General features: G+C 45.3%; 1 protein-coding gene and 1 long non-coding RNA gene across 20 annotated transcripts in view; both read right to left on the bottom strand.

The window, feature by feature from the left end:
* Positions 1-3,510, bottom strand: part of CAMK2D (calcium/calmodulin dependent protein kinase II delta) — a 150,596-nt gene extending 147,086 nt beyond the window's left edge. For 14 of the 19 annotated variants that reach the window (XM_064149835.1, XM_064149851.1, XM_064149840.1 and 11 more), the window contains exons 1-3: positions 3,360-3,509; positions 2,776-3,046; positions 1,764-1,858 (exon numbers count right to left, since the gene is read on the bottom strand). In XM_064149835.1, coding sequence (XP_064005905.1) covers positions 1,764-1,858; positions 2,776-2,843 — 163 coding nt within the window. In that variant the 5' untranslated portion in view covers positions 2,844-3,046; positions 3,360-3,509. Of the gene's footprint in view, positions 1-1,763; positions 1,859-2,775; positions 3,047-3,359 lie in introns of all 19 variants that reach the window. The other 5 variants (XM_064149843.1, XM_064149841.1, XM_064149846.1 and 2 more) reach the window with 2 other exon arrangements.
* A 2,696-nt stretch (positions 3,511-6,206) lies between these two features.
* Positions 6,207-10,162, bottom strand: LOC135178976 (uncharacterized). Its single transcript, XR_010303804.1, has 3 exons — positions 10,006-10,162; positions 7,328-7,466; positions 6,207-6,665 (listed from the first exon to the last, which is right to left on the bottom strand). It is a non-coding gene; the product is annotated as an uncharacterized LOC135178976 (long non-coding RNA).
* Between the last annotated feature and the right edge of the window lie 2,122 nt (positions 10,163-12,284).

Below are 12,284 nucleotides of genomic sequence, written 5' to 3' on the forward strand. Positions count from 1 at the left end.
ACACATGTTGTGTAAGAAAGGGTATTTCACAGCCCAGCTCTGAAGTGTAGCCCCTTCCTTCATGGGCAAACATGCTAAACCTGTAGAAAGATCTCTGAGAATTTTGCCTCATTCCATCTTACAGGCTAAATTCTCCCAAATATGCTTCCACTCATTAGTGGAGAACACCAAGGACCAACTCAGTCCTGATTAAATGGTCAAAGAAGTACAAAAACTGAAGCTTGCGATACAGTACTTCCAAATGATGACTCCCCAGGAAGACAGTTTTTACTCACTCAATCCAGCATTTCAAGATTTAGCCCATGATACATAAAACCCACGGCACATAACCTGGTGCTGACCTTGCTACAGAGTCTCACTTTGAAAGATACTTAGATCTATGGAATGATCTAAGGATGACCTATAAATCACCTATGAAACAAACCACCACAGAATGTGATGGTGTATTTTAAGCATCAAAATTCAACAGATCACATCATTGTGCTACCAAAAAAAACCAAAAAAACAGAAAATCTGTTACAAGTAAGCTTGTGAAAATATCTTCTCTCAATTATAACTGTTTTCTTAACCTGTCTTCCTTTAGATCTGTAACTCCACAGAAGAGTATCCTATCTTTTGAAACATAAAACTAAAATTCAGCAAAGATAAAAAGTAAATCTTCACTCAACTCTAATCAGTTGAAAATAGAGAGTATTGACACAATGCTGGAAGATCTGTATCAGGAAGCAGCATGTAACATCCTACATAATGTTCTGTTTATATGTAGTGAATGAATCCAAACTGCTCTTTACCTGCAGTGGTTCCTGCGTGTCAAAAGCAAACCAGGCTATAAAGAGGTTTACACTCTGACACTGTTTGCTTATTCATCTCCATGTTCTTTATCAAAACACAGATAAGGTTAAGGGACAATAATCCATAATCCCCAGCATCACACTGACTTGGATTTAAAGCCTGCTTTCCACAACAGGCACCCCCAATATGTTTATATTTACCCTACATGTATTATAAAGGCACATTCACTGACACTCGAAGTATCTAGGAAATAGACACACCACACCAAAAGGATAAACAAATTGTACAGCAGGTGTTACAGTTGAGTTGCAACGGCAAAACAGTTCATCCCTGAATGAGAATGATTTGCTGCACGAAGGCTTAGTTCCTAAAATGATAATTTCTTCCTTAGCCTAATTTTCTTCTCATAACAAAGTTTACTTTGAGGTAGAAGTACACCTCTTTCTCCTGCATTTATAGTCAGATAGGTCTTGATGTTCACATTTTAAAGGCAATGGGAACACAACTCTGAGAAGCTCTACCTAAAATAAGAGCTATAATGGAAACTTACTATTTTCCAACCTTTCCCAAAAATTTTGCTTGCAAAATGCTGCTATTCAAACTTATTTAGACACAAAAATGAGAAGGCTGCATAATGTTAAACCATTTTACTCTTTCAACATCTTTTCTTGAACTGCTTCACAGCAACCTCAGACCCCCATGCAGTCAATCCATGAAATACTTAACAGAGAGGGAAAAAAAGCCTAAAAAAAATAAAACAAACAAACAAACAAAAAAAAAATCACACAAAAAACACCCCAAGAACAAATACCAAAACCCAAACACAGACCAAGGAGATGGAAAAATAGACACATATGAAAACATGTATTAAATTAAGAATTATTTAGCTATTTGGATTAGTTTTTTAGTTTAGCATGAAAGCACAAAAAGCTGGGAGGCAGCATCATGAATGCAGGTTTAAATATACGCACCCCTGGCCGAAAGCTTTTTAGTGTTGATAATTTTGGCAGCATACTCTTGTCCTGTGGTGATTTTCATGCACCTTCTCACGACGGAGAACGCCCCTCTGCAAACCAAGAAGCGGACCAACCGTCAGCCCGACTGAAAACAGTTCCCTGCCATCCCCGTGGCCGCCAGGGTCCGGATGGGTTTCAGTCAGCGGCGTAATATGGGTAGAATTACCAAAAAAAAAAAAAAAAAACAAAACACAAAAAAAAACCAAAAAAAAAACACCCACCCAGGAGCTGGAGTGCCTCTCAGCACTGATTTCATTCACCAGAACAGCAAACTCTGCTCAGAAACGCGGGTTCACGCCACGAACCCATCCACGCCTGCAACTGCTGGCGGCAGGGCGGAAGGAGGGGACATTTTCACCCCAATACCGGCACACACGACGGGGACTCAGCAGCGGTGACCTTGTCCCCCCAAGCCGGTGACTCGGTGGCCCCGGCGCGCTGCCAACATGGCGATGGGGGCCGAGAGCCGCCCGCCCCAGCTACCCACGCTTTCCGCCCCGCCGCTGGGGGGCGCTGATCCCCTCCCTGCCCAACGGCCACAAACGACTCCGCCAGGCCCGAGCCCCCCAGCCCTGGCCCCCGCTGCCAGGGTTAACAATAAATAATAAAACACGGAGCAGCTCCCACACCGCGAGGCCGAGGGCAACTCCCCCGCGCCGCCCGACCGGAGCCCCTCACTGCCCCGGGGCCGTATATCCTCGCACTGACCGGCGGGCGAGCAGCCCGACCGCTCATCCCGCAAACGACGTCCAGGTGTGTGGGGTTGTAAGGCTGCAGCCGGGGCCCCCGCTGGGCTTTCAGCACCTGTAAGGCGGCTCCCAGTCGTAGCACCCTGTCAGCGGGGATCACGCACCGACCCTGATAGCCGGTGGTGCCTTTCCTCCAGACACCGCCCCGGTAACGCGGGTTCCCTAGCCCCGAGCCGACTGCCTCGAACCGGTGCGCGCCCGACGGTCTCCGTCCTTACTTCCCAAGCTCCTCGAAAAGCTGGTACTCGTCGGTGAACCGGGTGCAGGTGGTGGTTGAGGCCATCATGAGGACGGGCGGCCGCCGGTACCTCCGGCGGCCAGGGACGGCGAGGCGGTGTCGGCGGAGGGGCTGCGAGGCGAGGCTTCTCGCCGCTTCTCCTCCTCCTCCTCCTCCCCGCCGCCGCCTTCTCTCGTGACGGGGCTGCCTCCGCGCCCTCCTCTCCGCCAGCTGGCGCGTCCTCCCCGCGCAGGTCTCTGGTGTCCCCCACCCTTGTGGGAAGCAAGTAAATAAATAAATAAATAAACGTCCCTCCCTCAGGTCGGGAGAGGAGGTGCCGAAAGGGAAAGCAAAACCGGGGCGAGGGGTGCCTCAGACCCAGGGGTGTCTCCGCCTTCCGCTCCCCCCGGCGGCGACTGCCGGGCCAGCGGGGCCGCCGCGCCTCTGCCCCGTCTCCCGGTACCGTGCCTCCCTCTAGCGACGCCAGCACGGCCGCCCCGTCGCGGCTCGGTCTCTCGCTCGCTCTCTCTCTTTCCCCCCGCCCCACCCCGCCCGAGTGGGACAGTGTAGCGAGAGGACTCTCACAGTGCGTTCGGGGGACCTGCGCTGCAGCGGGGCCGGCGGCGGCAGGCGCTGGCAGCCGGCGCCGCTCGCCTTGAGGGAGCCAATGCACCTGTGACCCGTTCCTCGGCGACCGCCTGACGTCACCAACCGCCCGCCCGGGGATGAGCGCGAGGGCGCGCAGGGCGCGCGGGGGCAGCCCGCGCGGGCGGGCGGCAGGGAGGGGGCGGGCAGCGCGAGCGCGCGCGTGGGCAGGGTCCAGCCCCGCCCCCCTTCCTCTCCCCCTCCCCCCCCCCCTCCCCCCCCCCCCCCAGTCCCGTGGCGTCACGGCGGCGCGTGCGCCGGGTCGCGCGCGGGCAGCGGCGGTGGGGCTGCCGCCTCCCCCGGGGCCGTGGGACGCGCAGCTGGTCGTCGAGAACGGCTCTGTGCGGGAGGCCATGGCCCCCCAGAGCTCCTGCAGGTGGTCCGCAGCGTGCGGCCTCTTCCCGGGAGAGGGGTACCCGCTGTTCGTGTTGTTTGTGCGGCGCTGGAACAACGCGTGCGGTACCGGAGGGCTCCCCTCGTCACTGGCCAACTGTCATGGCTTAGATAGCTCTGTCACGCAGAGCTGTGTCCTTAGGCACGAATCCGCCGTAAGACAGTCGGCGCTGTACGGATAAGTTGGGGTCGTACCAAGCGAAGCCGGTGTGACAGGACAAGGGGTGACTGTTTAAACTGGATCAGGGAGGTTTCCAAAGAAGACATTCTCTACGCTGAGGGTGGTGAGACTGAGAGGTGGTAGATGTCCTATCTCTGGAACCATTCCAGGTCAGGTTATTAGGGGCTCTGAGCAACCTGCCCTAGTCGTAGATGTCCCTGCTGACCGCAGGGGCGTTGTATTAGATGGTCTTTTGTGTTCCCTTCCTGCCCAAAGCAGTCTGGGATTCTGAACCCCTGACTCATGAGTGTGGCCCAGGCAGTCACGCTGAATGCAGGGGCATCGCAGAGACTGAGAGCAGAAGCATCAAGAGGAGCATCGCTGACACGGTTGAAGGTGCCAGAACCATTGGCAGCTCAGAGGAATGGCAAGACATAGATGCTGGCCTTGGTTTTTAGGAGACATCAAGGCATGGGTGCTGTGAAGGGAGCACTACCCTCACTAGCTGCAGCACCACCAGGAATAAGAATAATGCTGCATTTGCTGCACAGATAGATGGGAACAGTGGGGAACATAAAGCAGAGGGCACATGTGCGGTGATGAAGATAAAATGTAATAGTAAACAGCTGTCTCAGTTCTTTGACCTTGGGCTAATTTCTGTCCCAAATAAGGGCAGGCTTCTCTGTTAAAATAGCATCCAACTGCCTCATCAGAGATCATAAATGAACACAAACTGGGGGGACACCAGGCCATTGGAATACTGAAATTCAGGAGAGAATTCTGCAAGATACTTGAAGCACGTTTGATTCTGAAGTGTTTGGAAGGTAGTTGTTCTCATGTTTCTGAAAGGAACATTTAAAAGGCTGCTGAAATAAAGTTTGTGTGTTGGAATTGTGGGGGTGACTTTAAAACATCTGTACCTTTAGAGCTGTTTTATCAACAAGATTTCCTTTTTTGAAGATATTTAAAGCTGCATAGTGGCAGATGAAGAAATGCTGATTACTGCAGTAATTAAAAAAACACCCCAAATCTCACCATTTCCCAACTTTCACATTTTTCCTCCAAAAAGCATCTCAAATATCTTAAGTGTCACCAGCATCTTTTTGACTTCACTGTTATATCTGTCCTGGGCTTTGCCAAAGACTATTTGACTGCTTCACTTTGGCCAATTTGTGGCATTTTGGTTTTATTGTTTTCTGATAAGCTGAGTGTGGGTGGGATAATGAACAAGTTAAAGTCTGCACACTAAAACATGTGAAGCACTGAATATGTGAGTTTGTGGTACAACCATAAAAGGCAGCCCATGCTTTGAGTCTAGGCAGGCAGTCCAAAGCATCTCAATCCTTGTTTTGATAGGTGAGAAGACACACATACAAAATACATCCATGAAGATCTGTTTAAAGCTCCAGGTTTTCTAGAATCAGCACCCAGAGCTGTGATCTTGTAGGAAGAGTTACAAACTTGCCAACTCTTCCCTAAAGGAGTGTGAGCACTGATACCTGTACGGTGTGACTGTGTTTAAGGGCAGCTTTTCTCTGGGGGAGACAGCTGCACTTCATGCCGATACCCAAATTCATGGCATAAAGGGGGAAGCAAAGAAGTCTTTGAAACTTGTGAGCCAGCAGGAAACACTGTCTCCCAGAGTTTCTCTTCAGGGAAATAAGGGCTGAGTTCAAGAAGACCAGGGGATGTTTCAGTTTAGACCAGCAAATTCACCTTGAAGCACGAACAAGTCTGTTGTCAGATCACCAAACGGATGTGCACCAGAAAGTACTCACAATACTGCCTGGGTTTTATTTCTCTCTAACAAAAATCTTACGTGTGAGTTGTGCATAATTTTGTATCTCTCTACACAAATCAGGCAATCGCCAGAATGCTCTGATGATTTTATTTACAGGGGCACATCTGCCAGGTTCCCTATCTACAAATATACAGACATTAAACATCTAAAACATGTTCCCCATTTTTCCTAACAGGATTTTCTGACAAGAAACATTTGGCCAAGGTGTGCCAGCTGTGCTGTACATTTATTATTTCATTAAAATATGTTCAGAAGAAATTATCAAAGTCAATTCACTACTGGGGTTTTTGTAGGGGTTTTGGGGGAGTTGAGGGGTGGGGTTTTTTTGGTTGGTTGGTTCAGGGGTTTTAGGGGTTTTTTTGTTAGGTTTAAGTGATATTATAAAAAATTATGACACAAGCTAAGATTTTAAAACAAAAATTCATTTTCTCTCTCTTTTTTTCCCCCCAGTTCCCAACCTGGGGAAAAACAAAACAAAACAAAACCACAAACAAAAAGTAAAATTAACACCCAAGCAGGAACCAAGGAGCTCTGACAGAAATATCAAGCATGGATTTTATTCCAGAAGCTAAGGAAAGAAAATAATTGTTTACAAGATCAACATCATAGGACTTGGAGAATTTCCATGGGGATACTAAGGAAGTGATTAATAGCTTGGAAACACTTCAGTTCAGAGGCTTCCTTCTTGCTATAACAATCATCTCTTAAATGTAGTCGAGAAAACCATAATTTGTAACTGTTGTTTGAGTGTTCCATATATTCTCCACATCGTTCCTCAACAGACCCAAGCAGCCAGAACAGCAGCCAAAGATCTGACCCTCTGGGTTAACTTTTAAAAGCTGGTTAGAACTTCAGGTTTCTACTGAGGCCACAGAACCAATCTGCAATTGATCTAATGGATGCAGAAGGTTAGATCTCAATAGCGACTAAAGAAGAAAGACTTAAACATCACAGGGCAGGTTTCTGGAGCACATTAAGCAGTACAAGTCTGTCAGAAAGTGAAAAGTTGCTCTAAACTTCTTGCAGTTTAATGTTACAGCTCAGTGGAGTGAATTAGATATGCACCTTTATGATTTGAAACATTTATTGGGGCAAAGGAAGTTGTATTTATTTAGTCATTTATTTACTGCATGGTCTTTGGTTCATTTCTAGGCAGCCCAGCTGAGGCTTTTATTTGATCTTTGATCTTGCAGATAGGGATTTTCAATTTGCTTATGTTTTGAAGGAGTCTAAGAGCCTCCAAAAGGTCATTTGTGTAATCTTCTCATGATGAGGACTGCTAGGGATATCATGTATTCAGTGTGTGAACAAATGCATCAGCCATTTACAGCCGTGGTCTAGACAGGTAATGGCCTGAAAACCTGAGGAATCTTGGGCTTAGAGAAATACTCACTTTGTGGCCAGCTGGTCTTGGACAGAAATCTTTGGTCCTTCCCAAGGATGCACATATTCTTGTGGCAAAGCATTTGTTACCTTGGGGCAGCTGACTGGAAACACTGGAGGTTATTGCAGTAAAGCTGAAAACTGGTACTTCAATCAATAAAATACTCTTACCTTGTTGGTTTCAAATGCGATCCAAATGCCTCCTTAATAGCACACTGAAAGTATCACTGTTTTCACACAGAGGCTTGCACTGAACACATGATAAACATCCTTGGCCAAGAAGGTGGTTGTGAACTTGACCTAAGCAGCACTGAGGAGGTGAAGGAAGGTGTAGGATAATGTCACTGCATATATTTATTGGTGATGGACAAAATAACAGCAACACAACAGACAAAGCTGAAAGCCAAGGGCAAAAAGCCCCAAAGCCCAAAAGCCATTTATTGCTATACCCAAAGTCCTTTATGTCCCATTCTACAAGTTGTGGTAGTTCTACTTTCATCACTTTTAGCTGACTCCCTTTTTTTGTTCCCACAGGATAAAGCATCAAAGCTAAATACTTCTGCTGGCACAACTAGCAGGGAAGGCAGTGGGTAGGAGTGCAGTGGGAAAGTTGGAGGAGAAATGTCAAACCAGGAACAAAAAAGGAATAAAGATTGTTGTGTGGGAGCAAGGGGAAGGGAAAGGTGTTAGACAGCAGATGGAAAGGGGAAATTGAACCAATGGACCTAAGGCTGGTGGAGTTACATGCGTTGTGTAGTGAGGGATGGGGAGAGACAGAGAGTAAATGAGTTTTATAATAGGGATGGAGAATCACCGAACCAGAACAAGTAAAGAGGACAAAGAACAAAGGGGAAAAAAGTTTTTCTAAGAAAGAAGAGCAAATAAAGGGCAACTGAAAGAAAGTAAAACAGTTGTTAAGGTCAGAAACTAAGATAATCCATGTGGGAGCGGATAGAAAAATTAGTATCTGGAGATGGCAGGAAAAATGGAAAGAGGTTTATCAATGAAAAGATCCAAAGGGTTATGTGGAAATGAAGAAACATGTAAAACCAGGATAAAAAATGGATCAGCTGTGAGCAATCACACAAGAAGATACATGGATTTGCAGTTCACTGTAATGGCTTGAGCTGGAGGCAGCAGGTTCCGGTCAGTACTGAATTACCTGTTGCATCATCTGTTGTATCTCTTGTTTTCTGAGTGGAGCTGCTGGACCTATAAATACAGCTTCAGGGGGCAGAAGCACTGGTTACAACACCTGCTCGGTGTGCCAGAGACTCCTTGTAGCCTGCCATTTCCAAGTAACGATTCACAGATTCATAGAATAGCTTGGGTTGGGAGGGACCTTGAAGATCATCTAGTTCCAAGCCCCCTGCCATGGGCAGGGATACCTTCCACTAGACCAGGTTGCTCAAGGCCTCATCCAACCTAGCCTTAAAAACTGCCAGGGATAATGGTGGCCTAAGGTGTGTCCTCGTGTTTCCTGGAGCAGCTTTTTCCCAAACATCTTCTGTTCAGTGTTGACTCCAGAAACTGGCTCCAGTCTGACATCCCATGTAAGTCAAAGAGCTGCTGTGGAGCTGCTGAGCAACCTGCCCTGAGGCTTATTTTCTTTCCGTGGAGAAGCAATCTTGCCCAATCCCTTGCTGCAGTTGTTCCACCACGTATGCATAAGCACTCCTTGAAGGCTCCCCAAAGAAAATTACTTATTTATCCATTATTTACACTCCTGGCAAGCACCTTGCAGCCTGGCTATGGCAGTGTGTGCACTTGCTTTCACTCTCCTGCTAAAGCACTCTTACGTAGCATTAATTCACTCTTCAGTGAACCAGAACGATGTTGGCAGAATAACCGATTTGATAGCTCAGTGATTTTGTCATGCTCCTGGTGTGCAGGAGACCAAAACTCCTCTCTGGCCTAAAAAAAGCATTATCCCTGACAGACTAGGAGGCACTGCTTGCCATGTAACTCTTACCTCTAGAAGCACCACAGGGAGAACAAGGTGAAAAATTAATGTGGGGGTTCTGTGTGAGGCAAGGACAAAAATACAGGCTTAGCAAAATGGAGATGTCTTAATTTGTTTACCTTGGAAAGGAAACAAATGCTCCTATAAGGCACAAGTTTCATCTCAGGATTTTACAGAATACATTTTTCTCCCTTTCATTTATTTTTGTTAATTTGAAGAGGGTTTTAATTAAGAAAGTTCTTTAAAAATAATGCTTTTGAAGAGAGTGATTTCTTTTTAATGGGCTTTAATTTTGAGCTGAGTAATTTTTTATGAGCTCCCAGCAAACAGAATATTACATTATTTACACAGCTCTTCTTACGTGCAAGTAGCAGAGTCAGCAGAACTCCCAAGAATTAGACCTTTTGCCACTGACTTGCATGAAATGGATTATTAAAGAAGAAAGATGTGTCAAGCAGCGAGTGAGTTATTCAATGGAATAAGGACTGGGAGGGGAGGAGGAAGAGCAGAACACAGATGAGCTGTGTGTGTGCCCACAGATGGGCAGAAGGTTGCTGTCTTAGGCACTTAAAGACTGAACCCGTGTGAATGGGATGCCCAGTTCATGAATTTAAGGACAAAGCAAACACCACTGGTCAAAGCAGTAACATTCTGCATCCTCAGATCTCACTAAGGCAAGTGCAGTGATTACTTGAAAATGTCCAGAATGCTCCAGAAAAGGTATTATAAACATTTAGGAGTATCACTGCATAGTTACAATGTAGGGAAGGAGATATTTCTTCTCAAAACTGAGTCATTGGCCAGCTGGACTACTGCTGGTTTCATCATCAGTTATATTTATCTGTAGACAAATCACTCATCTCCTCTGAACTGAATAAGAACTTACCTCAATAGTTACTAAAGTTAATGAGATTCTTTTCCTTCTTTTTGGTAGATTATCTGGTGGATGTAGTAAAGAGAACAGCTTGGAGAAGTTGAGCTGTAAATACTTGTATGCAGACAGGCTAGCTTACAGTAAGTTCATCTTGCTGCTGAACCTGAAAAAGCCTTTTTGTAGAGGAAGACAGAAAAGATTTATTCCAGAGTGCACTTTTCTTCTGTGCAGAACAGCAAGAACCCCCAGACTGGACTCTCTAAGACCTCACTAGGCTGGAAACTGCTTATTTGTATTAAGGAGAAATGCAGCAATGGGTTTCATGACCTAGACAGCAGGGAGTGCTAACAGTAAGAGAAAAAGGAAAAGAAAGGTAGTTAAAGCTGAGGACAACTTCCAAACAGCCTGTGGGCTAATGTAACTTTGTCAGAGTGCCATTTCTTACCTCTTCACACACTGCACTAGGCATTCTGTGGAACACTCAGAACAGCAAATATGTTCTTATTTACTGGCCAAAACATAGCAAGCAGAAATGATTCTTGAGCAAAGTGCCAATTCTCTAAATCAGTTCACTGGAACAATACTATTTGAGTAAGGGAAATTTTGGGTTCCTTTTCAAATGGCCTTACTTTGCATAATGTAAATGAGTAATACAAGAACTCTCTTTTTCTTTCTTGTTTCTGTTTTAATCATTTGCAGAGTGCCAGCATTTCCCAACGTTTCCTTTACCTCCTTATCTCAAGCTCCATAGAACTTTTGTTGTTGTAGCGTGCAAGATCTTGATCGCAGCACAGATGTGAATGTGGCTGCTGTATTTCAGTTCTATGGAACATGATATTCGTTCTCCCTGCTTTTTTGGTACAGAAGGCTACTGTTATCATCTTTGCCATTCTCTCTTTATTGAGCAAATCAAAGATGAACCTGTCAGTTCTCTCCCCATGTTCTCTCCAGAGAGACATTAGAACCAAAGTGTTTGCTCCTTGTTTATGTTTGGGTCACTTAAAGGTGTATTATCCAACCTAGACCTTTACTTCCTGCTTACTTGAAACAAAGAGACAATTTACAGTGGGACGTTTCCCCACAAAGGAGTATTTCCAGGTGAGGGCAGAATCAGCAGTGTCAATATTTTTTTCTGCTCACCTTTGCTATTCAAAGCCATGTGGACAGCTTACAGAAGGAGTGGAGGAGGGCAGACCTTTCCCCTTGCAGCCATCCAAATGTAGTCTGTGCTGAGAGGACAGGAGCAGTTCCAATGCCATGGCCCTTCACTGAATGGAGTAAACCAAAGGGTGACCTTAAATGGAGGCAATGCCACTCGTGAGCCTCTGCTGCAATCAGAATTAACAGGCAGCTTTATCAAGGCCTGTTCTTACAATGTATCAGCACTAAATACCTTAAATAAATAACCAGAAGGAAGTCTTCACATTTAGCACACTACTTTTTGTCTTGAAACTGTGAAATGTGCTGAGTGTGCTTTGATGTGTTTTATTACAAGCAAAATTGATGGCCAATACAGGGGGCATAGAAACCTGCTGAAGTAGATTCATCTCCGTAATTGTATCAAAGCTTTGGCTCCAGTAAATATTTCATCTCACAATTATTATGCAATACTGTGTGATTCATACCCCAAGAAATGGCAACATCTTCATTTCTGCTTTATGCCTTTGCTAGTTATGTTGTCTGTAAATACAGATTTAACACACTAACTGCTTGGACTAATCAATCACTTTTGTCTTTTGTTTATTTCATTCAGGGTTGGTTTGTTTGCTTGTTTTCTGAATACATTTTACCACATCTCATGGACCTGGTTATTTGCACCAGAAGTGCCATGATAGCCACAATCTGTACTGCAGGAGCTCAGTAATTAAGGATCAATTGGAATTACTCATGTACAGCCTGTTTTTTACCCTCACTTTGGATTTGTGAATGTTCAACACTGATCTCCTTCAGCTGATACAATCTGTAGGTAACCTCCTTCCCCGTACTGGCTTCTACCTAGAGAGTTTTTCTGATTCAGAAAAGAAAGAAAGAAGGAAAGAAAGAAGGAAAGAAGGAAAGAAGGAAAGAAGGAAAGAAGGAAAGAAAGAAAGAAAGAAAGAAAGAAAGAAAGAAAGAAAGAAAGAAAGAAAGAAAGAAAGAAAGAAAGAAGGAAAGAAAGAAAGAAAGAAAGAAAGAAAGAAAGAAAGAAAGAAAGAAAGAAAGAAAGAGAAAGAAAAAGAAAGAAAGAAAGAAAGAAAGAAAGAAAGAAAGAAAGAAAGAAAGAAAGAAAGAAAGAAAGAAAGAAAGAGAGA

Source organism: Pogoniulus pusillus, chromosome 10 (assembly GCF_015220805.1).
Source record: "Pogoniulus pusillus isolate bPogPus1 chromosome 10, bPogPus1.pri, whole genome shotgun sequence".
Lineage (NCBI taxonomy): Eukaryota > Metazoa > Chordata > Aves > Piciformes > Lybiidae > Pogoniulus > Pogoniulus pusillus.